Genomic DNA, 27,603 nt, shown 5'->3' with positions numbered 1-27,603 from the left:
TACCGTTTGAAGTAATAATTTTTATGTTGGAAATAAATTTTTTATTATTTTAAGTATTGTTTGTTTAATGATGGAAATTCCGAATGTCATAAAATGAATATTTTCTATAATACATTATAAGAGTACGGGGGTTATTTTTGTTAAAATGATTGCCTTAACCAAAACATACGGAGATGATAAATTGCTGTTACAATTTTGTACAGGGATTGAAATACATCGACCAAATTTATTACTGGGATTGATAATTCGCCAGAAAATGAAGAGGCAGATTACTGCTGTTGCAAGTGTTACTAGTAGTTTTGTGGATGAAGCTTCTGAAAGTACCTTGAGTAACTTGCCACCAGAGAAGAAAAGCAAACCAAACAAACCTGAACTCTCTCATCATGAGTTGGCACTAGAAGAAGAAGAGGAAAATGATTTTTTTAATTCCTTCACAACTGTGCTACACAAGCAGAGAAACAAACCTCAGCAATCTAATATAGAAGATGTTCCAGCAGTTATTGAACCGTTGGTGGAAAGTACCAAACATGAGCCACCGAAGCCTCTCAGATTTCTTCCTGGAGTCCTGGTTGGATGGGAAAATCAGCCTTCTACTCTGGAGCTAGCAAATAAACCGTTGCCAGTGGATGATATTCTTCAAAGCCTGTTGGGTACGACAGGGCAGGTATATGAACACAGCAAGTCAGAAGTGAGTCCCAGTGAAGACATACCATTATTAAATGAACAGGCAACTTTAAAAGAAGAAAACATGGATGTTGCTGATGTAACTGCTGAAGTTAGTGAAGCAAAGACTGGTTTGGATGATCTACAAGAATCTGCTAACGCTACTGTAACTGTGGATGCAGCAGCTGTAGGGACCTCAAGTTCTGCAAGAAGTGCTGGATCTTTGATAGGGCTGAGTCTTAAGGGAAAACCTCCAGATGTCTCCACAGAAACATTTTTAGCAAATTTATCTGCTCAGTCACAGAACAAAGAAACTGAAGAAAGTAAGGAAAATGACCCAAAGCGGCAGTTACCTGACAAGGATAACGTTGCACAGGAAGTTAGAAGGACCACAAATTCCAGCTTTTCTTCTTCCTCATCAAATGCAGGGAAAAAACCCAATGAGAACAACGTTAATGTAGGCTCTGCTGAAGGTACCGCTGCTAATACCTCTAAATCACCGCCATTTATTAATCTTAAGAGAGACCCACGACAGGCAGCTGGACGAAGCCAGCAGACTAATGCTTCGGAAAACAAGGAAGGAGACGTTAGCAGAAATGAAGACCGACAGAATGTTTCAGGAAATGATCAAATGGAACCAGAGAATAAACAGTCTTCTGGAGAAGTGGGCTTAAACCTGTATCAAAGTGATGCGCAAACCAATGAGACGCAGTACAGTTCAGCTGCAGCAAAAGCAGATAACACAGTTGCATCACAAGCAGAAGATACCAAACACTCACAGGAAGATGCTCTGATGCAAAACATTGAAACAGTGAACTCGTTTAGAAGAGGACCAGCAGCAGCTTCATCTCATTTTGAAACCGAAAACTCTTCTCGTTCTGAATTTATTTCCAAAGTCCCAAGCCCTATTACAAGTGGCAGCTTCTCATCTGTTAGACCTCCACAGCAGAATTTTCAGCATCCTAAATCTAATCCACCTGGATTCCAGTTTCAGGCTCCTGCACCTCATAACTTCCCTCCACAAAACAACCCTATGTTTGGATTTCCTCCTCATTTACCGCCTCCACTTCTTCCTCCTCCTGGCTTTGGCTTTCCACAAAATCCAATGATGCCATGGCCACCAGTAGCTCATTTATCAGGTCAGCCACCACACTATCCCGGACCCATTGCACAAGGGCTACCAGTGGCTCACAAACAATCAAGATTTTTGGGGCCAGAAAATTTTTTTCAGAGTAAAGACAGCAGGAGACCAGAAAGACGCCACAGCGATCCTTGGGGCAGACAAGAACAGCATTTGGAGAGAGGGTTCAGTAGAGGAAAAAATGATCAACATAGGCAGAGATTTTACAGTGAATCCCATCACCAAAAGAAAGACAGACATGAAAAAGAGTGGAACAACGAAAAATACTGGGAGCAAGATTCTGAAAGAAATAGACGCAGAGACAGAAACCAGGAAAAAGAGAGAGAGAGGAAGAGTAGAGAGGAAGGACAGAGAGACAAAGAAAGATTGCGATCTCCACACAGTGATAGGGCTGCTGATGGAAAAAGCCCCAGAGAGACTAGAAATCCAGAAAAAAAGACGGAGAAGCCTAAAAGTGAAGAACAGGCTCATGAAAAAGATAAGGAGAGGGAGAAAAGCAAAGAGAAGCATAGAGAACGAGAAAGTGAAAAGAACAGAGAGAGACATAGGGACCACAGTGACAGAACTAAAAGCAAAAGGTAAAAAGATGCAGGCAGTCTTTTAAAATCCTATTTAAATAAACTGTTAGAGTAATGTCGTAAAACTTTGTATAAAAAAAAAAAAAAAAGCCTGCTAGGATTGTGCCATCTTTTTTATTCAGTGTTGGTGTTTTGCAGAAACAAGTCTGTGTTTTGGTACCACTCGATGTACCAATACTCATCCTTTTTTTCATTATACCAACTATCGCTAGAAGTAGGAGTTTAATATTTTTAAAAATTTTACATTGCTGTATATTCAAAATTTTAAAGATTTCTTTTATTAATATGCAATAAAGGCTTAGAAATTTTCTTAGCTGATGAAGTTGGCTTTAGTCAAGTCTGCAATATAGTTGCTGCCTTTGGTAATTTGTGCTCTCTTCTGTTTTAAGATGCTCTGATAATTTTAAAGGTAAATTTCATACAATAACCTTCTTTTTAAATTGCACTGTTTTTAAAGACTGTAGCAAAGCCTCAGAATCCAGACACATTACAACAAAATATAATATGCTCGGTGGTGTGAAGAGTTTTTTTAAATTATTCAGTAGTACAATAAAATAATTCAAGTGTATTTCATTAGTTTTTCAAGTATTTCCTAAGCATCTGAAGCAGTTTGTGACCAGAAATTGAAAGGCTGAGCTGCTTGAATGTTATTGCTTTAAACTGCACTTGTTTTAATAAGGAAGCATTTTTAACCTAAATTCTTGAAAATATGATTTGTAGTAGTAAATTCATTTCTCCCACCATTTTCCATGCTTCAAAAACTTGAATACCTAAGCTTGTACATTACTTTGTGTTTTGCTATCCTTTTTACTGTAAAATGTAAATATTTTAAGGGATATTTTGATTCTAAAACGATAAAACTTTCTCACATACTGTGTGTGTTTGATTTCATAGGTGTGAAACTGTAGGCTAAATGAATATAGCAGGCTGAGTTACAGAATGCCACATTTGTTGTACACTTCATGGCTTGGTCGTTTCGAGTTTTGGGGGGCGAAGAGGGGGGAGAAGGGCAGAAGGGTGTTTGTACCGTTGGGAGTTCTAGCAAATTGATACTTTGTAGTGACTACCATCCACAGATGCAAAACAAAAAGCCAAAAAAAAAAGCAAACCTGAAAACAAACTAAAATCTCATGCTTTTATACTTCTTAAAATACACTGGTCGTTTTGTTGAGTCTGTCAGAAACAACAAAAATATTCCACCACATAAAGAAAAACTTACGTTTATTGTTCTGTTTTTCAGTGTTTTGTTTTTCACTTTGAGTACATGACCTTATGTACTGACATAGCATTTTGCACTTTGCTGTAGAAAAGCCTCTTCTTTCCAGAAAGGTCTTTCCAGTTTAACAACACGCTAGTTGTTAGTTTTAATTATTAATATATTTTAAGGTAAAGTTTCATTTGGATACCTTGCAGGTCGCTTCATGGTCAAATTGACTAAAATTAAAAATCTTGCACCGAATAAATGGGGTGGGAGGCTTTTATTAAGTAACGTTTCTTAGACTCGTGGTTGAGAAGATTCATAAAGAAAAAATCCCCAGTTTGTTAGTAACTAGAAGCAATATTTAAACTTCTAACTTTTATAGCATGATAACATGACGTGATTAAATAAGTCTTTTCCAAATTACTTCCATGGTCTGTATAGCAGTAGTGCCATTGAATGTATCTGGTAGTATTATGCATGTGTTGTGTTGTTTAAATATTTGCATCAGAGTTCTTCAGACATAGAAGTGTACCAAAGCATTGTTCTGGGTTTTGGAGTAAGTTTTAAGTCGGCAGCTCTGCTTGTGAAGATTTTCTTTTGACCTGTTCAAAAGTAGTCTACTCCCGGTCCACTGGTGATCCGTCTCTCACATTCACATCCATTTGTGCTCTAAAAATAAACTGGGAGCAATGAAAATTGCAACTGTCTGTACGGAAGGGGCAGGAATGCTTTCTGCCAGAACTACCAGAAATAATTGGTTTGGAAAAAATATGTAAACATTTTCCAAGTTTGCTGAGTGCTTTACTGCCTGCCTTGTGTATGTAGAACCCAAAGAGAGCCACAGTAAAACAGCTCTTGAGGGAGAGTTTTGTTAAGAGTTTAAATGAACAAGCAGCGACAGTTTCCAGGATTTGGTCCTAGAATCTGAGTTAGTGTAATGGGAATAAATCCCGCTACTACAGGAATAAAGGATTTTGTCTTCTCCGTTGCCTTCAGTCACTCTCCTTCCAACACTCGTGTTAGCTGGAAGTGCTCCGATTACTTGTTACTTGTTTTACACTGAATCACTGCTCAGACCACAAAAAGCAGTGTGTACTGATGAGGAACTGGCAGTACACCAGGAGCCCCAGAGAGAACAGGATAAACCCTAAATACGCTCCCTTCCCCAGCATCACATGGCCATAAAAGGCCCTCCTAAGAGAAACTGGAAGAGGAGAAGAATCTGGGGCCAGCTCAAATGCCAAGTGCTATGGCATTGCCAGTGCCAATGAGCTGCCTGTTGGGAAGAGGGGAAGAAGCTCTGTTGCATCAGGCTGGTCGCTTGAGGGCTCAGAGCAGCTGAGCAGGATAGAAAGAACCTCACAAAGATGTTTGCAGATGCTTATTAAAACATCTCGGGGTAGTTCCATCACCCCCCACCCTCCCCACCTTAGTTATCTTCAAGTCGTCTGTAACTGACTTGGCAGTGCATTCATTGCTACATACTGATTATGGTTATGTGGAAACTAATGTGTGTCATCTAGTGTTACTGTGCTTGTTGTCTCTGCTTCATATCTGCTTTATGGAAAGACAAAAAACAAAACAAAACAGGAATAGTTACTTGTTTGTGATAGGGACCCACTGAAGACTTGTATTCGGAGAATTTCCATGCAAGGAGGTGATGGTTTATTATGTGCTTCTGAGCAATAGTAAAGTAAAAAAGGAAAAGATAAGAATCAATCACTATTATTTTTATTTAAGTATTTTACTTATATGGTAAGCCAGCGGTCAAATGAGAAGTGTAGATACCATGACAAATCATTTGCTTAAACACATTAAAATAGAACTTGATTGATTTTGTTTTTATTGCTCACTGAAGTGGAATATAACTGAGTTTTTTTCAGAAGGAATAGAATTTATGCATTTATATATGAAGAGCTCTCTTTACTTTTGAGATTATAAATTCATGAAAAATATAGTCATGGAAATTCAATTTACTGTGGCCAAAACTTTAGTCTAGTAAAATTTCAAAATCTCATTTAGGGGCATAGAAGCCAGAAAGGTATAGCTAAAACAAAGCAGTTCTTAGACTTTCTAGTTTTTAAGCTGTTAGGAATAGAAGTTATTTGTAGGCAGACTGCCACGTTCCCACATTCCAGTTGTGAATGGTTAAAACAAAAAGTTTTCCTGTAGTCAAATCGGGGAGACCTCTGCTGGAGAAAAACAGCAGGCATATTTTATATCTGTTCAGTAATTAAGTGAAATACCTTTTCTGCTCTTAAAATCATTCTTCTTTAAGTGTAATATTTTAGTGTGAAGACAGGCTTAAGTTCTACCCTTTTACATAAATGCATACGTGATAGAGACTCAGAAGGGAAGGAGAACAACTTCATTACCTAGAATAGAGCCTTTGTGGACTTAACAAGTAATTACAGATATTACGATTTTAAAAATTCTCATTGCAATAAACATGCGCTTTTGGCCCAAGTACACCTTTTCTTCCTTCCCCCCTGTTTCAGTTTTTATACTTGACCTTAATATTAAAAAATTATAAGAGAAACTCTGCATTCTAATAAAATCTAAAAGTTTTGGAGAAACAGGTAAGTTGTCTGTTCTCATAAAGCAACAAACAATACTGGAGTGACGGTTGGCTTTATAAGCTAATTACTACCTATTTTTCTACAAAACTATTTCCAGCACAATAAAGAAAAAAACTGCAGACTTTCCCATTATTTTGAAGTAAATACTAAAGAGTATGTATAAGTAGTTTTATGAGTAAAACTTCTGATCACATTTTACATGTGCTATTAATACTCAACATAAAAAAAAAAAAAGGAATTGGGGACAATTTTATTAAGTGCTTTCTTATGTTGGTTCCTGAGTCTTACGCTGCCAGCTAACACAAGAAACAGGAGGAGAAGGAAATTTATCACTTTTAAAGAGTCTTAAACAGTTTTTCAATTAATTTCCATAATTTCCGTTGTAAACATTATACCCTTCTGCTTTCATTAGCTGAATCTTCTTAGAATCTTGGAAAAGCACAACGTCTTTAATTTTACCAATGAATTCCTTCTGAAAAAGCCCTGCAGTGACTATATTGACTTTCCTGCCAATTTCAAACCCACCAAAATAACAAATGCCACCGTAGTTTAAAGCAGTGTATTTTCTGTGTGGATCAATATCTTCAAAAAGAATTAGCTCCTCATCAAGATATACCTTAATACAAGTTTGGTTTTGAACTACAGTAATGAAATGCCATCTTTCATCACAACAGGTGGAGTATTTGGTATGAATTAGGGGAACAGAGATTCTTTCTCCAAGATTAATCACAACTTTTAATGTTCCATTGGCAAGGCCAATGGCAAGGAAATCATTATCTTCATCTTCAGCTTTTCCCATCCATACTATTAAGCCTTCAGTTTGATTGGTAGTAAAATTTAAAGAAATGCGGCTGTACTGGAGGTCTCTTTTTCCATAATAAGGATCTGTGTATTTGATGTAGGAGTTGCCGATGAACTTTGCTATAAAAAATTTGATTTTGCTATCGCAGTACTTACCTGACCAGCCTAGTGCACATACACAGATATATGAAAATGAAGTAGGTTGAGGAATACAGAGAGCTTGAGACCCACACCTGTTTTGTGAACAGTGAATAGATTGTTCACATGTGCTCCCTGTCCACTCTCGTGGGCAAGAACAAGAAAAGCCCGAGTTTTCAACTTGACATGTTCCATTATTTTTGCACACTGTGTACCCACAAACTGTTCCATCACAGTCACCAACGTTGGCTCCACCTTTGGGGTCAGTCACGGTAAGCTTCAGTTCCCTGTTGTTTATAACAATTTCTCGTATACAACCGGTGAAACTTGTGGGTTCATTTTCTACTGCCATTGAATTAACAAGGTTTAAGGAGGACACCCCTCCAACAAAAAAATCCGTGTGCGTGTCTAGCACGTTCATTCCAGGACTAGCTTTTTGAGTAATGTTGATACCGTCCAGGTCCAGGTAGCCTTCATTACCAACTCTTCCTGCTTTGAGCAAATGCCACGTATTTCCATTTGCATGGACCTTCTGAAAGGTCTGTAGGATGACTGTCTTGTCTCCGAGATTGTAGCGTAACTGTATAAATCCACTTGCTAATGATATACATAGAAAGTCACCTGTAAAAAAACAGTACAAAAGTTTTACTTTTTAGAGGCAGCACACTGAAGAACAGCATATTCATAATCCTGATGCTTTCATGCCTGCACTTCCCCGATTCAGTAACTTATTTTCAGCAGCCTTGTACCATCATCACGTATAAGTCACACAAAGGGAAGTGTTCCCTGATGAGCTGCTCGTGGCCGTTTGGGGTTTTTTTTGTTATTGGAAACTGAGCTCGTCTTTGCTTCAAAGTAAAAAGCCCAACCTTCTGAAAAGCTCTGCTTTGGTGGAGAGATGAGATAACTGTGAGGCAGGAGGAAACAGGATCACTTTGGCATCCAGGGAATGTGAGTTGGTGTTCCTGTGAAAAATAATCAAGTTTTGGCCAAGTTACAAATGCCAGAATACTCTCAATTTCCATGTGCTGAATAAAGGCTTGATCGATTTGTCAGTTTAATGCACTGAAGATTTGGCCACACCATACTCTGCTTTCCCTGAAGCTACTTTTTGCAACGGGGATGTTTTGGGTTTAATAATCTGACAGCTGTAGGAACAGATAAGCTTTTTATTGAATTGTTCTTCTGGAGGCCTCCATGACAGGAAGTATTAGGAGGGAGTTATCTTTTCTTGTACTATCAGTGTTTCTGGCCTTACAGGCAATATAGAAGGAGAGAGAGTACCAGTTCAAACTATACTTAAACATGAAGAAGAAAAGCTGGGAAAGGTTAGGAAATGGGAGCTGGAAGGAAGGTGTGCAAGGGCAAGATACAGTCTAGTAGGGGAAGGTGAGAGGGAGGCGGAAGAGGACAGCAGAAGAGCCTGCGAATGAAAGTCACATTTTCAAACTTTGTGATGTTTGCCTGTGCAATTTAACTTTTTTTATATTGCTTTTGGAAATGGTAGGCATAAGGTTGTTGGGTTTTTTAAAGTAAGTTTGTCAATTAAATTGATAAATATGTTTGTTAAATTTGAATGTAAGCTTTCTCTCCTAATAGTTACCAGTAAAACTTAAGTTTCACGTAGTATTTTACTAATGAAGAAGTACTTTTACATTTGGAAAGTACGATTTCCTTAAAGATTCAGCATTCTTAAGGGTGGACCTGTTAGTAGAATGATGAAGAGCTGTTAGTAGAATGATGAAGTTTGCTTTCTTGGGGGTTTAATTTTTGAGTATTTCTAATCCTTGAATTGCATTGCCTTTAGTGACGTTAAAAATCAATGGCTTAATTTACTGGAGACTTGTGAAAGTTACTAAAATTATACCTCGCTCTTCAGCAATTGTTCAGGTTCCCATTCAGGCAGGGTGGAGATGTTTCAGTTGTATTAGTGGCTGCAGAGCACATGCTTCGTGCCTCACCTTCCCTGCCCCAGACACCCATGGGAAGAACGAGAAGGTGGCTCTTCCTTCTTTCAACTCTAGTCCAGCAATGGCAGAGCACTTCCTTCTAGCTTGCTAGTTCCAGTTGTGATGATCTGTTTTACTTCCCTGCATTTAGTGTTCTTTTTGAGTACCTTGTTTGTTTCTACTTTTTTCAGAAGATGAATATAATTCTCTTCACTTGTGGTTTCTCTTGCTCAGTGACATGGCTTTAAGCTTGCTTAATTTTTCAGTGCATAGTTTGAATGCACTCATCTCGCTTGTTTGTTTGAGTAATGTACATAACCTGCTTGTCTATTTCTTTTATCAGGACCTCAATCCTAGGGTAAGAAAGGAGCATCAGAAAAAGCTTCTGAACTACCTTTTTGGCAGCCTTCAGTCCCCTCTCCTACCCAGACATGCAGACTTGCATAAGGACATGAGTACTCATTCTTTGCTGTCTAGGAAGAAGGAAAACATCTGACCAAGGTTGCTTGCTCATCTGTCTTGTAATCAAGAGCTGGAGAAGCTGGAAGTTCTCCCAAGACTTCCTGGCCTGCAGGGAAGTTTTTTGGTAGCTTTGCACATTTGACAATGATCTGTCTGAGATGACGTGAGAGAATAGTGCTTCAGTGATGTCTAGGAAAAAGTGGATACAGTCAGCAGTTAGTCATAGTGCTTCTGACTCAAGCCTAATGATGTCTGTTGCGAATGTACTTGCAGTCTTATTACAAGAGCACATCTGTGTTACTGCATCTGCTGTCGACAGTGTAAAGAGAGGTTATGGCTGAGTACTCTGGTTTATGTTCTAGCACAAAGTTGAGGCCTCTCTTCAAATTGGAGTAACTTCCTTTTCTGTTAGTTGGGAACAAAAAAATTAAACTTTCCAATTTCAGCTCTCCCTGAGGCTCTCAAGGTACTTTCTTACTCTTTTGGTTAGACCCTCTCTTCACAGATGACTTGCCTTTTTAGTCTTTGGCAAGAACAGAGAGTGTTGAGATATATTTTATGATGTGGATGTTGATCCCAGGGTTCAGCTCAGTATTTCTCCGTGAGGTTTATCATGCCATAGGTACTACTCAGGGACAACTGGCTGAAAACATTTTAGGACTCTAATGTAAAGTGCTATGTGCTCAGTGTCCATGAAACTTCCCCTCAAAGTGCCGGCAAATTATGGGCTTGTCTTTGTTCCTCTTCACTTTAGCCACCGGTGACATTTTCAACAAGGGACCTCAATCTGCCCTGTCTCTGGGGGACAAGTTGCACAGCTGAAGCCTGTGCAGGCCTATGCCATCATAGGAATTGGATCACCATTTTAAACAAGCGGCATTCTTGCCGCTGAATTTCTCCTCTCAGCAGTCTCAGTATGGGAGACCATGAAGCAAGGTGGTTTCCACTGTTTCAGTTTGAGCATTACTCAGACCTGTCCCGTACGACCCTAACTGGGGCCAAAGACCTTTCTGAGGAAGTTTGCTTTTGTTAAGTGTGAAGGAGATGACATCCTCAGTTTTTCCAGGACTAAACTTTATAGCTGGTCCCTACTTTCTAGAAAATACGACCTACACACAGGACACACAACTTTGCTTCCAGCTTTCCAGATTAGCATCTCATCTAATATGGACTATTTATCCCCATCAGTACTGTCACAAAAAAAGCAGAAAGACTCCTGAGGTAGGCACTCAGTGTCATTCTTTTGTTGTGCACGCAAGTCTTTGCCCAACCTGTTGGATGGTGTGCAAGGAACTGTAAGGCAATCTGTATCAGTAAGGTTGAATCTTCTTTAGATATAGGCTATTGTAGCTTAGCTGTGGCTTGAAACTGCAACATGTCAAGACCCTGGGTGTTGAACAAAATCTTCAATGGTTACAGCATTCAGTTCTGTTCTGATGCACCTTCCTGCCCCTCTCATCTTCCTGGTTTCAGTAAAATAAAAAGAAGAGTGGTTTTTTTATAGCTCAAATGCTAAAAGATTGTTTCCTGTCTTCCCAGGGGAAAGGGGTTTTGTAGCAGATGTTGCCTTAAGGAAGGAACTGTTCTGGAGTTAAAATAGCACTTTTACCTGCAAACCCTAGTTCAGGTGTTTCACCAAATGACTGAAGGTCAAAGTTGCTCCACCTCAGGGTGGATTGTCTCTATTCCACAGAAGAAGCCAGCACTCCAAAACAGGAATCAGTTTTTCTTCATCACTTTAATTTTCAGGTTTTCATTATGTGAAAGTCTCACCTGCTCCCATATCAGATGTCAGCATTCCCAGAAGCCAAGTCAACTCTCTGTCCTGAGCAGTCAGTTCCTAAAACTGGGAGTTAATGATAAGTTTCCCACAAGTACACCCAACTACTACTGTGAGATCTGGATTATCCATGATGATACCTGCTTATATGACTTCTTACGATGAATTCTGAATGCATCACAAAAATTTTCATCTTGCTACTACTCTGAATAAGTATGTAAGTCTCTAAGCAAGTTGGTTATAGTCACACAGTCAAGTTTTAAATTCTCCCAAATGGTGACAGTGCCCTTTCATGTTCAGCCTTTATGTAGACATGCAGGTGTGTCTGTATATCCCTGTCTTGAGAGGGGATCATGCTTAAGCAGTATCAGGTCACCATGTTTTTATGTTACCACAGGAAACTCATCTACATCGTAATCTGTCAAAACTTTGTACAGCTGGAAATGCATGCTAGGAATGCTGCACTCTATTTTGAGACATCCTATTCATGGCAGAAGCATTACCATGTGTAACAAATGCAGTAGTGTTAAATTTACACAGCTGTGTTGGGCAAAGATCTGTGCAGTTACTGCCTTCACTATCGAATCTGCCTAATGCCGATATATTTCCCAGGAGGGCTGAATACAATGTCAGAAGATCTTAGGCTGACAGACCATGGGCAGGGAGGGTATCCTGGATGGTATTTTTAACATTTCTCTTTCAGGGTCTCTTCCCCACAGTGACTCAAAGTCTACCCTTGTGCTCCGTGTGTATGCATGTAAGGCAAAGTGTTTATTACCTGTTAGAGTACCTGAATTTATTCCTACACTTCACTGCAAATTAGCAATAAGAAGGATTTCCCACTAGTTTTTAAGGCCACAGGAGCTTCCAGAACATCCTTTTAAATAACTTTGGAAGCAGTGTATGCAGTCGTCTAGTCAGTGGCGTTCACCTTTTTGATGCTGTTGTCATGTCCCCAGCGATACAGAGATGCAAGTCTCTCTAAAGGTTCGCTGTTTGCTTGAAACTCACTGGTGAGTTCCTGGACTACTGAAGGTCTAGATTCCTTTACAAAGGCTCATAAGACATCTGGTGTTTGTCCTTTTTCTCATCCTGTGTTACTAAGCAGAAGCCTCTATGCTATGCTGGGGACAGAGGCTTTGATGAGCTCGGTGCTTCAGCAGCTTCTGCAGGGTAGGTGTCTCAAGAGCTCTAGGCAGTGGTTTCCTGGTGACAGAACATCTGTAGTCTTGGTTCTTTCAGCCATTTTGGAGCCCTGAGATATCATCTCTGGATGTATGTTTGCTGGCCTCAATCTATGCCTTCTGTTGCTTTTATCTCACCTTTCCGTCCTCTAGCTCAAGGCCAGAATGTCAGTTTCTATCATTGTGGTATTGGGTAGCATTTTCCCCCCCTTCTCCTTCCACCTTCTTTTTCAGAAACCTTTATTGATCATTGGCACCATCTCGGTGACAGAGTGAACATTTGAACCTTATATTCTCATAAGCAGTAACATTCACAGGAATCATTCCCAGTTAATGGAACCTCTTACCATAGGTTGGTTTCAGTATGTGCTCATCTTCACTCTAAATTAACCTTTTTAAGCCACCGTAATAAAGTGCCTGTGTCTCCAACAGTATGATTGCCTCTTGTTGGTATGATGCATCCTATAACCACCATAGCTCCAGATGTATCTTTGCTCACTGCTTTTTCCTGCCTTGCTGAACTCAGTTCACATTGCTTTCGTTCTTCCTTTTTTCATCATCCTGTTCTTCACAGTTTTCCTTTCACCCTGCTATCCTGTATGATTTTCCATGGACCTGAATCACGTCCTCGTATGCTGTGACCCTTTATGTATTCTTCCAGGAGCAGAACTTTTCTTGTCTAGTAGGGGTTGAAATAGCCATGTCAGCTTCCAGCTGAATGGCTGTACTCTATGGCCGAGGAAGGTGATGTGCTATGGTCTCCACATGAGAGGGAACCTAACTGACCAGTAGCTGTCCTTCACAGCTGGTCTCCTGAGCATTTCCAGGAGCCAGAATAAGGCCCAGGGCCAAGGAGAGAAAGCAAAGCAGAAGAGGGAGGGCTATAAATGGGTAGAACACGGGAACAAAGGACAGAGAGAAGAGATGAGCCTTATTCCCACCCTTCTGCAGCCTCTGCCACTAATTGCTAGCCAAAAATACATCAGCATGGTTGAAGTTTTTTGTTCTCAGCTTAATCTCTATGTTTTGTTGCTTTCCTTGTCTGTAGGGGTTTGTTAACCTTGACTCTGTCTTTGCCATGGTCTGAGTGCATGCACACAGTTAGGTATCAGTCAGCTGACAGGCTATAGCAGATTGTTGCAGCTGTTGTAACTTGATCTTTTATCTAGCGATGACCATAGCCAGTGCCTCTAATGCACGCTTATAGGAGCTACCCATGGATATGCTTTCACGGATTATTACAAAATTATTCTACTCTATGTATGGAGCCACATCTCACAGCTAATGCAAGACAGAACAGGTATCAAGCCAAGCCTGTAAATCTCTCAAACCATGTAAAAAATCACTGTGGCAATAGGTAGATTCCAGCTTCCACTTGGAGCACCATCCCAGAGCAGAAGGGCATAGCTAGGATCCAGAACAACCCTGCAGACAGAGTGATGCTCATGCGTCTAGAAGGGGTGGGCAATTAGCTATCTGTAGGTTAGACCATTCAGCCTCACCTTTCAAAAATACTGCTTTCCTTGGTGAAGAAACTTTTTGTGCTTCCTTTAGTCACCACTGTCACCCTGGCATATTTTGGCAGCTAGAAGGAGCCGCCTTCCTTGAGCAACCTCAGTTTGCCAGCCTCGGTTTTCGTTTGCTTGCCAGTGGCAAACGGGTAGCAACAACACTTCATAAGCCACAGATTTCAGGACAATGGGGATGTCTGTTCTGTCACACAGATAGCTGGCAGTTCTGCTTCCTACGCTGCTAATTTAGTCCATACAAATGATCCCAAAACTAGTAAAGCAGAAATGATATCCCTGTCGGCTAACGAAACATGGCTGCCAAGAGAGAAGACTTAACCATTCTAAGTTCCTGTTCTAAAAGTAGGTGGATAATCAATTTTTCATGCTTTAGGTTTTTAAAATGAAATGCCTTAAATATCAGGAGTTAAAGTTTTGAGCTTTTTCAGACCAGGTAGGTAACATAATCTTGTTAAAGAGAGACAGAGCACTGGTGTTGCGAATGTTGAGTATTAAATTTAGCGTGAGTCATCCTATTCTGTTTATTAACCTGACTTCCTTCTTAGTCACTCAGCATAACTGTTCTTTCTCATCTCATCAGGGAGCAAACCTTTCCATCACCCTGGCCTGAACTCTGGAATAGTGCAGACAGTCTACAGCATATTCCACCTTCATGAACAAATGTAAAGCTTCAGTAATGCTATGACTCAACGAAAAATTAATGCTCCTTACTGCCTTTTACCCAGAGTGCCAAGGCCTTCAAGTATATAGAGTGGTTGCTATGTAAATAGACTGAATTATACATTGTTCAAGCAGTTGATGGGCATCCAGCAAACCCTGTCTGAATTAAAGGCTATTTATTCAGTGGGGCTCTCACACTTTCGTTGGTAGAAATAGGATACACTGCACTTGAGAAGATGTGAAGTGGGCTGGCCTTCTACCGACGCTGCTGAAGTCCACAAGAATGCTGTATTATTTGCAGAGACCTCGCTCAGAAGCAGTGCATACAACTGTCTGCATCTCCCACATTTTTACCTCATTGGCATAAAACAAGTAATCAAAGAGGGGGGAAAAAGTCCCCTTATCATTCTATCTGCAAATTTCCAAACTAGAATATGCATATACAGCTCACTTGTTGGGGTTTTTTTCCCAGCTTTTTATTAATATAGCTAGCAACATAAATTTTGTCAAACTTTGGAAATTATTTTCTTAGGGCCTGCAGAAATCGATACTACCAGACTTAAAATCATGGTACACATTCAGAAACAGCTGACAGAGCAAGAAAATGGATGACTGCCAGAATTCTAGGAAATTCTGCTAACAGATAAAGATTCATAGGATGTTTTCCATTTTATGCCAATTTGTCAGGTGTTTAAATGTGTGCACTGAAGTAATCACGTTGTTAGAGGAGTGGAGGCTGGAATCAGCGTATCAACTTTTGAGTAAGGAGACAAGCCACCTACCCACCCTTTCTAGAAATGCATGTAATGTTCTTTGAAAAGAACAAAGCAAGAAGGAAATGTGTCAACGGAAATCTCATGTTTATTTCTTCACCTACTAAAGACTGGGGTTTTTTAATGATGGGAGGGTTATTTGGCAGGGGCACGCCCCTGAAGGGAAAGTCCCAGTGTAGTGTTTACATGGGTGACAAGCCAAGCCAATGTATAACATTATACTCAGTATCATTGCTAAATTAGTTGCATAGTCAAAGCTCATTTCTTTTAAAAAAACAGCATTGTCTAGTGAGGAAAAAAATGTTCTAATTATTTTCTATTAAAAGGAATTTTAGAAAAAAAATCCTGTGATTTTGGCAATCAATTTATTAAATCTTACATAACTGTGTAGAAGAAAAGGCTTTATATAAAGTGCTTTCTAAACTAATCCCCAACAGAAAGCTCTTTCACATCTGCTGGCTGCTAAGAATACTTCTGAGTCTTTCATCAGTCTAATTCTGTCTGGATTTGACAGGATTATATGAAGGCAAATATAAAGAGCCAGACGATTAGCTTTTCCTAAATCTTTCAGAACTTCAGGACAGTGAAAATGGAAATAGGAAATTTGTAAAGAAATTAAATTACTCTATAGAGATGTTTTTTATTTTGAAATGAAATTGATATGATTCTAGGAAGTGATTTAAAGAAAATATTCCTTCCTGTGCAAACTAAACATTCATGAATGTTTAGAACGAGGGCATGCTCGTGCTAAACCACTCCTGGCCCAAGTTAAACAGCCTTAGCACTCTCTTTGATGCTTCCAAAGAGATATTCAGTTTCTTTATATGCTAGCTGATTCCATGACCTCTGACTATTCTTTTGAGAGACATCCTTTTTTCTCTTCTGTTTTTCATGGCCCATGTAATGCTTTAGTTTATACAGGAGAGAACTGTTCACTGAGAATCTCAGAATTTGGCCTGTAAGTGACAGAATTATAAAAGATTCATTGTAGAAGACAGAGTTCTTTGGAAATAAATATATTTGTATTACAGATGTTCCATATATTTTTCTTTGAAGCTGCTTCTCTGTATGTGGTTGTAATTAGAACAAGGCAAACAGGAGGTGCCAGCACTGTATGATGTATTATCAGTCTTACCGAATAGCTGCCTGTTAAAACATTTGTGTACGGAATAAGAAGGTGGTAAATTGGGCATATGTGTGTTTACATGCATGTGTGGCTGAGTATGTTCATTGAAATGTCTCAAAGCTTTAGGCTTTGAACAAAGGAATGTAAAAATACATGATAAATAGTTAAGTGCTTTTTCTGTCATACAAAGGCCCATTTTTGCATAACGTAATACTTAATACAAGTGCAAAAATTTGCTCTAAGATCATGTTATGAATGATATGTAATGCTTCTGTTTAAAAATGTGCAAGACGCCACATAAGTGCAATATAAAGATGAAGTATGTTAATAAAGTAATTACAAAAAATTTACACCTTAAAGACTAAATTTTAAAATGTATTTACACTGGTTGGCAAATTATGTTTTCTTGCCATGAAGTTTTAGGAATGTTAACTCAGTAAAATTTAAAATACTTTTATAAATACTAGAAATATTTTATTTAGATTTGTTTTTCACTCTGCATATCTGGCAAATGCAGAACTTGTATTTTTGGCACACTGCACCAGCAAGCTTTTCAGCATTATATAATAAAAAGTTGAACTTCTGATGAACCTCATTAGCTCTCTCATAGTCTGTTCACTTTCACTTAACTTGCTTGATCAGTTTTTATATTGCTTTATTTTTGGTCATTTTAAAACACGAGGCCAAACCCCCAGTATCAGTAAATGTCTGTTGAAAAGCTGGCTACAGTTACTTTTCAGGGGAAAATGGTTTCCTGAACCACTTCATTAAATACTTGCTGGCTTTGAACTAATCCAAAATTTTGTTATGCATGTTTTTCCTTATGAACTTGATTATTCACAGTTCAAAACCCAGTCACCACGGACAATGAGTTACAGAGGCTGAATGCCTGAATCACTTCAATGTACTGCTTTTCTTTTTCAAAGAAGTACCTGGGTATATGATACCAGCAAGCTGGAATATCCTTACCTGACTGAGTGCCCAAATGCTGTGCAGTGTAAAACAGGATACCATCTGGAGATAGAGGCTGAAACTGTAGTTCTATATGGGTCTTATGCCGGATATGAAAGGGTGCAAATGACATCCATGATGATTTATTACTTCTGAAAGATGGATCACTAATGGAAATATCTGAAAAATACAAGAGGAAATGTCTTCTGAAAGATATTTTGAGAGGACTGCATTATTATGGCACCAATTGTCTACAGTTATTTTGTATAGTTCATAAATGCTGTACATAATACTTCTAATTCTTCCCTTTCCAAAGACTAAAAATAACCTAGATACAGAATAAAACTTAGATAACAGCAAATCATTACCATTTTTTCTTCTGTGTGCCTTATTTTCATTAACAATCAAGCCCGTAGTTGTAATGCAAAATAAATGTGATCTTATTAGTATTCATTCTCAAATAAATGTAAAAGTGTAAATTTTACATTGCTGAAAGGTTCAAATGCAAAATACTTTTGCAGGAGTCAGAATAAACATTTATTTCTTCACCATAGAGATGAAAACCTTAGTGGAGGACTTTTAATAAACTGCTTTGTGTGTCATAAGAATGTACATTTTAAGTGGAATGTGTTCATTAATTGCTGCTGAAATTTGTTTTTAGGATAATCATACTGAGGTGCTTGATAATTCAAATTGTCTTATACTGAAATGGAGGAATTTCACACAATTACAGTGAAGATATACAATGTACACTTTTGAGCTATACACAACTTCATCATTCTGTCTTACCACTTCTCTCACTGCTGATTGTTCATACACCCGTAAGAAATCAGGCTGGTTAAATTTCCTTCAGCCAACTGATAAATGATTATACTTTTCTATGCTGTTTATGTCACTTGAAACTGTTTGCAATTTTTCCCACTATAACAACATTACATATTTGAGATATAATTATGTTAGTTATTAGCTAATTCATTATTGTGTGGTTGTTAGTTTGCTATATTTGTGGGCTCACTGGAATAAGTCAAGCTATTTAGATGTGCAGGGTACCTTTAGAGGTGTGTGTGATAAGCCCTTTTTACTACTTAGTTAACAGCAGTACTAAATGCTTGAATTGTAAGTGCTGCCCCCTCACTTTTCAGTTTTCCTGCTGAAGCTATGCTGTTTCTCTTCTAAGAAGAGGCCAACATCTCTCTTCATTTTGGTGCTCCCAATTTCATAGTTTTATAGTAACTTGCTTTCAGTCAAATATACCTTCAGGATGTTCTCATAGTGCATTCCCAGGCAACCTTATGCTATCTTTCCATACTCAAGTTTTCTGCATAGCGTCTGCTCGTGAATCCGCTTGCCATCCAATTGCACCTTGTATTGCCTATCGCAGATGGGCCTTAGTTATTAGATTGGTACGCAGTCAGCATGCTGCAAGATTTTGTAATTTGTCTATTTGTTCCACCACCTCTCTCAGAATAGGATTCAAGGTGTCCCTGGTGGACTGTGTCCAGCGGGCAGATGCACCATTACACAGGATCCAGATCTCTCACCTGTTATTAGCATAATGACTTGAGGATGCCTCTTGAATGGGTAGTAACAATACAGCTGGCCTTTCTGTTCATTTCCCCCACTAGATTACAGTTAATACTTCAGAGGAAGTTGCAAGGATTTAACCTCACAAATTCTCAGTAAGTCTAAAAGTAAGTTTTAATCTCTGGAATATCAATTATAATGGATTTATGAAATGCTTGAATGATCAGAATCAGGCTTTTGATGAGCTGTTATTCAACGTATGTATATATTCTCATGCAAACACATTACATTAACAAATGACTCCCATCCTAAGCATCATAATAGCTGTTATATCAACGCTATGCAGTGTCTGTAGTAATATATTACATAATGTCAGAAATGTGAAGTTCCTGGCATCTATACTTAAAAGCTGACAGAAATAAAAATAGTTTTAAGAGTAGCAATTACCCTGGAAGATAAATAGTAATAAAACTTGCTAAACAGATTAGGTGATGTAATTTATATCACTAAAACTTATAAACACTATCAGGTACAAAAGAAAAAATAATACTTAATAATTTTCATATGGATTTTTAGATGCTTGTATTTTTTTCAGTAGGTAAGAGACAATGTTCATTTTGTACATAGACATTTTTGCTTTATGCATCATTTGGAAGTCAGTCTTCTTTTAGCAAATTTTTGCACAGCGAGACTTACATATGGAAGAACTGTGCCACAGCAGTCAATCTTATATTAAAATATGCTGCTGCTTAAAAGGTCATACCAGGTGAAGTGTCCAATGAGGTATCTGAAAGTCTTCATGTCAGATTCAGTTTCACTTTGTCAATTTAGTTAATTCTTTACTGCTTATGAAGGAAGCATGGACAATGACTAGTGTGAAAGCAAAATGTTCAGCTGCAGCAGGATTGAAATGCTACATGGCTTATCATTGGAAAGTATATGAAAGGAAGATTGCTATGGCAAAAAGCCTTGGAGCAGAGAGAGAGAACAAGAATGCAAAAAGGTGATTTTATAGTATCACTCAGAGAATGAATTAAATCCATGGCTTTACATTACAAACAGAGTATTAAAAAATAACAACACCCACATCTTCAGCAGCAGATGTCAGAATGCTTTAGAAAGGAGATGTTATCCTGATGTATAGATATCAAATAAAATAGTCTATTTAATATACTTCATTCTGAAACTTCCAAGATGCAAATATTTTATTCCCATTTTGCTAAAAAAGTGGTTTTATTCCCAATAAATGTATCCTAACAAATGTCAGAAAGCAACATATTTTGCCACAATGCAGCAGGATTAACTACAGGAAGTACTAGAATGACTTCTAATTTGCTTGTAAATTATCTGTAGATCCTGTAAGTACTGATTATATGCATGGAAAAAATCTGACTTGACAGGTACATGGAAATGTGCACCCATATCTCAGAACAGAATGCTTTAACTCTACTGCAGCGCACAGAGATGATCAGTATAAAATTTCATTTTTGCAAAATTGCATCTATAGATAGACAAACTTCTAAGATGAAGAATAAGACAATTTAAGCTTTTCAATTTGCTTTTATGGCAGGCATATGCAAAACTAACATGTCATGTCAAATGCTGAGGTACTTTACTGTTGTTTTCTTGTCAACCAACCTTTTTTTCCCACCTAAGATAAGAAAATAAGAAGCTCGGCTAAACTTGAAGAAGACAGTTCCTGTGCTACATATGCTTACTCCAGAGAAACTCTTTACTAAAACAAATGAAGTGAATGGATGCCTTTGCCAATCCTATAAGCTAAATTTGTAGGACTTGTGCTGTGTAACTACTACATTACTCACTAGGGTGCTCAGCACTGTGTGGTGCATTGTAAGCACAACAGGCATTTAAGCAAACATTTCTGTTCTGTATCTGATTAATGGCTCACTTTTCTAAGCTGAGTACTAGTATCTGATGAAGCTATACATTTCTAAATGATACCAAGAGAAACTCTAAATCCCTTTAGACCAGTTGGAGCTATGGGAACGCAAAGTTCCTGCAAGTACTGTTGCTGAAGTGTGCTTTTCTTTCCCTCTACTATGCATTAATACCTTTCAGGTTGCTGCTATCCTCATTTGATCAGCCCTGTAATGCTCGCACATCCTATTCAACTGTTGTTATGAACAAAGCTTTCTAGGTTATTCTTGCAGCTCAATTCCCACCATGGAAGCAGAAGTGATTGTACACATCCCAGTCTAAATTTTGGTGGCATTACATTTTGATAGTTTCTACAAGCAGCTTGTTGCCTCAAAACTTTCAACAAGCCCATTTTGCTATTCAGCATGTTAAGGAAACGTGCAGTGGAAAAGTAAAACAGTCAACATGAGAAAACTGAGCTCAAACTCCAAGACAGAGCACAGAGGCTGTGGAAGCAGGGATGGGCTACCCAGCAGAAATAGAGAGCCAGTGCCTGAGTTGAACAGGGATGGAGTTAGGAGTCAAAACTCAGCAGGGGTTGAAACTGGCAAGGGATGTGACGGGAAACAAGAAGGGCTTCCAACAAGAAGGCTATGGAAAATGTGAGGCAACTCCTCCCAGGAGTGGGGACCTAGTAACAAAGGATATAGAAAAAGCCAAAATACTCGAAGCCTTGTTTGGCTCTTTTTTTACTTGGTAAAGCCTGGTCAAGCCTCCCAAGTCCCTGAGCCTGGTAGCTGAGCTTGGGGAAGTGAAACATTATCTATGGCAGAGGAAGAACTTGGGAACACATCAGCTAATCAGATATACATGTGGGCCAAGCACCAGCCAGGATGCATCCCTGAGTGCTGAGGGAGATGGCCAATATCACTGTGAGGCTGCTTGCTATCAATAAGCTCTGAAAGGTCATGGCGATCACAGGAAGTTCCTGACAACTGCAGGAAGGCAAAACATCATGTTCTTCTCCAACAAAGGCAAGAAGGATGATGCAGGGACCTATAGACCAGTCAGCCTCGCCTCACTTGGGAACTATCATGGAGCAAAACCTCCTTGACACAATAGCCAAGCACATAAAGGACAAGATTGTGACAATGTCAAATTGTGTGTGACCAGCCTGATAGCTTTCTGTGAGGAGATGTGTGGCTCAGTGCCAAGCTGAAAGCCGTGAATTTTGTTTGCCTCGAGTTTGACAAGACCTCTGAAAGTCTTTCATAGTAACCATATGGCCAAATTGGCAAAAATTGGTTTGGATGGATGGGTCAGTCTGTGACACCAACTAGCTATGCCAGTTTGCTTTTCTTCTCTCAAATCCTTTTTGCAACTAAGTATATAAAATAAGATTTTTTTATGGAACTCTATCACTTATCTACTGTTCTGACCACAAGCTATAATTTTGTCTCAGTATTTGTTTCATTTTGGTGGTGTTAGAAGCCAGGCTTACTGTCAGAGAGCAGTGAGGGCTGGGAGCCGGGAGCCAGGAGCCAGAAGTGATATAACATGGCTGGCAGGGCAGAGGCCTCTCCAGCCAGGGCCCTGCCCGGAGTAAGGCGAGCAGGACAGGCCCGGGGGGAGCAGCCAGGTCAGCTCCAGAGGCCAGATCACCAGGCAGTTCCACAGTGATGAGGCAGGTGTTAAGGTCAAGCCTGCAAGTCAGTCTGTGGGTCAGAGTCCAGGTCCAGATCAACACGGCCAGGCAAGGCATGGATGTGATGCTGCTGCACTGTAGTTCAGCGAGGGATCGAGGGCAGGAGCCTCTGTTTAAAAGCTGCTCCTGAAGCAATGCAGGAGGAAGCTCCTGCTGGGGCTTCTCAGCAAAGCTGTCTTTGAGACCAGACACCAGCCCCATCTCTAGGCTGGCTCTGAGACCAAGCAGGCAAACCCTAAGGAAGCCATGGGAGGATGCACTCAGAGCCCTGGCACTTACAGTGCAACCCTAACAGTTCATTAGCAATAAACACCTGTCTGAAAGCTTTAAACTCCGCAGTCAGAAATTTTCAGTGGTTTCATTCCTTCATAGAGAGAGAGTGAGCAGCTCCACCAGTTGCTTTTTTTCATTTTGGAAAACAGTGACAAATATGGCTGTATGGAAATCTTCATCTTAAGATGCAATTTACTTAAGGTTGTAGCTCAAGGATTACTGATATGGCATGGGCATTTTTTTATTTTTTCTGTGTAAATATCTGGGAAAACTGAAAAAAATTAATTTCACCTTATGTAAATGGAAATGTATTTTTCTGTTGAATTATCACTTTTTATTTAATCTTTGAAGAGCTAACTTTTCATAACTTACAAACTAATTCGTGCATAGCAAAAAAAAGGATAGTTCAACTTCCATTTTTAGTGCAGTAACAAGTAGAGCATGTTAACAAAAGTATCGATTATTAACACAACTGGAATATAACGGTTAGAACAATGTACTCATGAAAGTCGTAATTTTGCCAGACCTGCAGCCATTAGTAATCCTTGCTGTCCCTGAAGAGGAGAGACTGAGGCAATCATTATTCTGAGCAATATTGGAACAAAAGATTGCAATTTTGTAAGTGAAGTCTACAGTTCTATTTGGTTTTGTTGCAGTGGAGTTGTAATCTCTACTGTTAGCTAATTAGAGACCTAATTAGCTAAGAAGTAACACCTAGGAGCATATGGCTAAATCCCTAAAGAGATCTCTGGTTTTCCAAAGCCTAAAATAGCTGTTACTAGCCAAAGTCAAAACAGCAGACCTCAATCTTTCAGTATGACACATATTAAGAGATGAGTGCCTAAGAATAAGTCATGTGAGCCAGCAAACTGTAGTGGGAGCAGCTATGAAACCTCAGTATTAGGAAATCAGTTGGACCAGAAATCTGAACCTGATTCTCCTGCATCTGAGGGTATATAGCCAGGATATGGATAATTTCTATTTCTTCTGTCCAATGAATATTTCAGTAAACAAAAATTTCCTAGAAGAGATTAGATGATAGAGGAAAAAAGGAAAACCTTACATACCCAGTTACTCAGTGGTTATTATATTCTTTGAGGATATGACAAATATGGGTTCAAGTATTTGCATCATGATAGTGAAAGTGAATGCTTAATGACTAGGCAATTAGGAAAACGTGATACAAACAAAATCTACAAATGTTTAATCCATGCCTGGCTTTGTTTGTAAGCTTATTCTAGGTACTGAAATGCTCTGAAGATGCTTTCAAGATGAAAGCTGCAAGAAGAAACACTCAGTTTGAGATTCCCTCACTGGGACCATTTCTGCACTGGAAGCCTTCAATTGTCTAAAGACTATGGCATTGAGTGGGACTGTGAGTATCTCAGTGCAGCCTGATAAGCAATTGATAAACAATTAAGTATCTAAAACTTTGTTAATCTAGTTTCAAATTGAGATCTTCACTTACTCATGTCTTGGACTGGATTTAGTCTAACAACAGTGCAAGTGTGCTTTGAGGAGGACTGGAGTATAAGAAAGCTAGTATTCTGCAGTGTTTATGAGAGTAATTAAGTCAGGGAAATAGATTACTGTAAAATTGGAGGGATTAATTTTGGCATTAAGACACTTACATTTAGCTGTCTACACATATAGGCATGAAAATACTCATTATAGTCAACTACGATGTAAGACAGGATTCAGTTTCTTAAACATGTTTGTCACTTGCCACTGAGATGCTTTAGCGTATCCAGGCCATCCACATGGGCCTGGCTGGTATAACAGCAAACATAGGACCTGCTGCAGTTGGCAGCTGGAAGGTGTGAGGGATGTATGGCAGCATGTGACCAGGTCCTATTTTCAGGCAACTGAATAGCATCACTATGCAACACGGTCAACAGATCTAGAAAGAAATTCACCTTATCCTGAAGTAGCCTCCTCCAAGGATCCATTCAATTTCCTGAACATAGGTACCTACTGTTATTTTTTCACATTATTTCTATTGCCTTACCTTCACGTGCCATTCCAGAAAGGCACAGGTGTCCAACAGGTCCTGTGCCGTATCTGTGAACTCTGTCTGGGTGCTTTTGGATACAAGTTTGAATGCCAGGGCATCTCAAACAGCACTAAGCATATACATTCAGAAAAGCTTTTTATTAGCTAAATAGCTTCACTGACTCTATTGACTAGATGTTCATTAACCATAATGGGAACTTATATATTGAACTCACATGTAGACACTTAAATCTAGGTGCCTTGCCTTTAAAACCAGTTCCTAGCCTTGACACAGTTTCTATCTCTGAACACCTTCACAAAGTAAGGTGACTAGCATATTTTCAGCAAATCATTCATGCTCACAGAGGAAGTCTGAAAATAATTCCAGAGCCATCCTGCTAAGTGCTATTTAGCTGCCTGTATCTTGTTCTTATTCAGTTGGGTAACTGGAGGGAATGCTAAGTGCATGACTGAATTTTTATTGGAACATCATGTCGCTCATGGCTGACCTGGTGTGGAGGGCATTACTGTTGTACTGCATATCAATTCCTTTATTTTGTCATGCATGACTTCGACTTGAGTTTATATACGATTAATCCATGGCATGTATTTAAGTAGGCAACTCACTTTATTCTACTTGACATTTTAAATTATACAGATAAATATTACAAATGCATGTTTTCTTGTGCCTACCATGAATATTAAGTTTACTGGACTGTTACTGATAAATCTGAAAGCTTAAATTGCTTTTTAGGTAAAACTTTAACAGCACCTTTTATCCTTATAGGACATGACTGCTATAGCTACTGTGTAAAGATTTTCTCATGTTGTCACAAGGTTTCAAAAATGATAGTGGAAACAGAAAGCTTGATGGGACCAGTGTCGCTTAAATGACTAAGAAAACACAATAGTCACTGTAACTCAAAACAACAAGCTAATAAATGCCTGCAGTTGTCCTTTAAATGGTTAAACGTAGAAACACAAGTTTCCAAATAATAACTATGAAATAGTTTGTGCATTAAGCCAGCAAGTCTAACTGCATTGTCAGATAAATCCAACATATGTGTACATGCATGTATCTGTGCTTGAGTGTTTGTACATAAGGTATCTTGTCATGTAGAAGTCTTGAGCTAAAGCATACTGTGAATTAACTTATCTTACAATAGCAGTCAAAATATGTCAAGTAACATTCTAGACTACGTAGAAAGAAAAAGATCTTTATAGTAAAAATTATTCCAAAAGTCAGCTTCTTCAATTTTTCATTCATTCATCATGACTATGAAGATGGATTAAATAGTTACAGAATTGTTGTTACTTTTTTTTCTTTCCTGTCAGTCTATCAGGTATTTTCAAAAATTTGCTGTATTTTTGTATGAGAATAATGGAATATGACATCAGAATAATATCTAGAAAGTTGACTTGAGCTGAAAAACATGGCCAAAGGATGTTGTTTGCCATTTGTTCATCAAGGAAATGGCTTTATTGCTTGACAAGTATCTCATTAAATTGAGGATAGGACAATGAAAAGCTCTTTACCTTTGCTTTCATTTCTTCAAGAGCTGTACGTTGACAGGCAGTATTTGTAGCTATGGAATTCAGAGACTAATATATAGTTGAAGAAAGCTATTTATTAACTTATTTCTTTGTGAAAAGGGCAGTAGCATTCCATTATGATGCCTTGAAGTCAAGAAAAATTATTTTAATAGATTTTATGAAAGTATGTGGCACAAACTAATCCTGCTAAAGAAAACTGCTGAATAATTTAAAATTTATAGAAATGTTGTGATGAAAACCGTGCTTATTTTAGCCTCTGGCAATTCTTCTCCAATACTGCCATCTATAGAATCTTTGAAATATTACATTCTGGTCCCCTTAAATGAGAATATTATCAGGTCTGTGAAATCTCACAATTAACTAATCTGAGATTGCAGATCTTCTTAATTCCTCTGCAAAATCGAGTAAATTATCTAGGACGTATATTTCATATGCTTAGTATCTAGAGGAATTCTAGCTTATGTGTAAATATATCTCAGTGCTTAACAGAATGTCAGAGGAACCTCATTGACTCCAAATTTATTTTTGCTCAAGTTTTCCACTGCCTTAAGTGATACTGTTTATGTCAAGATGAGAGACTTGATTTAATCCACTAAAACAAATGACAAGAAAAAGAATAAAAAGATAAGCCACAAATGTTTGGATGCTAGAAGACTACTTCAGGGAGATGTCATATGTAGTTGCTGTGTTAAACTTTTCTCTAAACCTTCATTATTAGCCACTGCTAGAGACAGGATTACTGGCCTCACACAGGGACACTGTTCTTATAAGAGGAATAAGCTGCTGAGATACAGTTTAGTAGAGATTAGAAGATAATTGCAGTCAGTCATTATGGATAACATGTCTGTATTTTTAATGTTCACATCTCTTAATAATTACTAGTTATGAAAAAGATATTGTGCTCACACATATAATAATGATGTCCTATAAATCAAACTATCTGTAGCAAAAGGGGTTTAGACTGTTGCTTCTTCCCTAGGAAGAATCATCCTTTACACTTGATATTGGCCACTTTTTCTCACAGTAGTAATCACACTGAAGCCAATAGGTCTACTATATACTTGCAGGAGAGCTGAAACAACCAGGTCCTTAGAGATTTCTCCCTCTTCAGAAATCCTTTGAGATATCTAATTACAAAGGTACTCATTGGGCCAAATGGAAT

General features: G+C 38.6%; 2 protein-coding genes across 7 annotated transcripts in view; one reads left to right on the top strand and one right to left on the bottom strand.

The window, feature by feature from the left end:
* PHF3 (PHD finger protein 3) overlaps window positions 1–3,255 on the top strand; it is a 52,472-nt gene extending 49,217 nt beyond the window's left edge. For all 6 annotated transcript variants that reach the window (XM_050895170.1, XM_050895167.1, XM_050895165.1 and 3 more), the window contains one exon: window positions 204–3,255. In XM_050895170.1, the coding sequence (XP_050751127.1) occupies window positions 204–2,386 (2,183 nt within the window). In that variant the 3' untranslated portion in view covers window positions 2,387–3,255. The remainder of the gene's footprint in view (window positions 1–203) is intronic.
* Window positions 3,256–6,523: 3,268 nt separating this feature from the next.
* The window catches only part of EYS (eyes shut homolog), a 950,400-nt gene continuing 929,320 nt past the window's right edge, over window positions 6,524–27,603 (bottom strand). Inside the window, exons 47-48 of the mRNA XM_050893740.1 lie at window positions 17,534–17,695; window positions 6,524–7,722 (exon numbers count right to left, since the gene is read on the bottom strand). Coding sequence (XP_050749697.1) covers window positions 6,524–7,722; window positions 17,534–17,695 — 1,361 coding nt within the window. The remainder of the gene's footprint in view (window positions 7,723–17,533; window positions 17,696–27,603) is intronic.

This window comes from Gymnogyps californianus, chromosome 3 (assembly GCF_018139145.2).
Source record: "Gymnogyps californianus isolate 813 chromosome 3, ASM1813914v2, whole genome shotgun sequence".
Classification (NCBI taxonomy): domain Eukaryota; kingdom Metazoa; phylum Chordata; class Aves; order Accipitriformes; family Cathartidae; genus Gymnogyps; species Gymnogyps californianus.
Note: the sequence above shows the minus strand (reverse complement) of the source record. Positions and strands in the feature narration are given on the sequence as shown.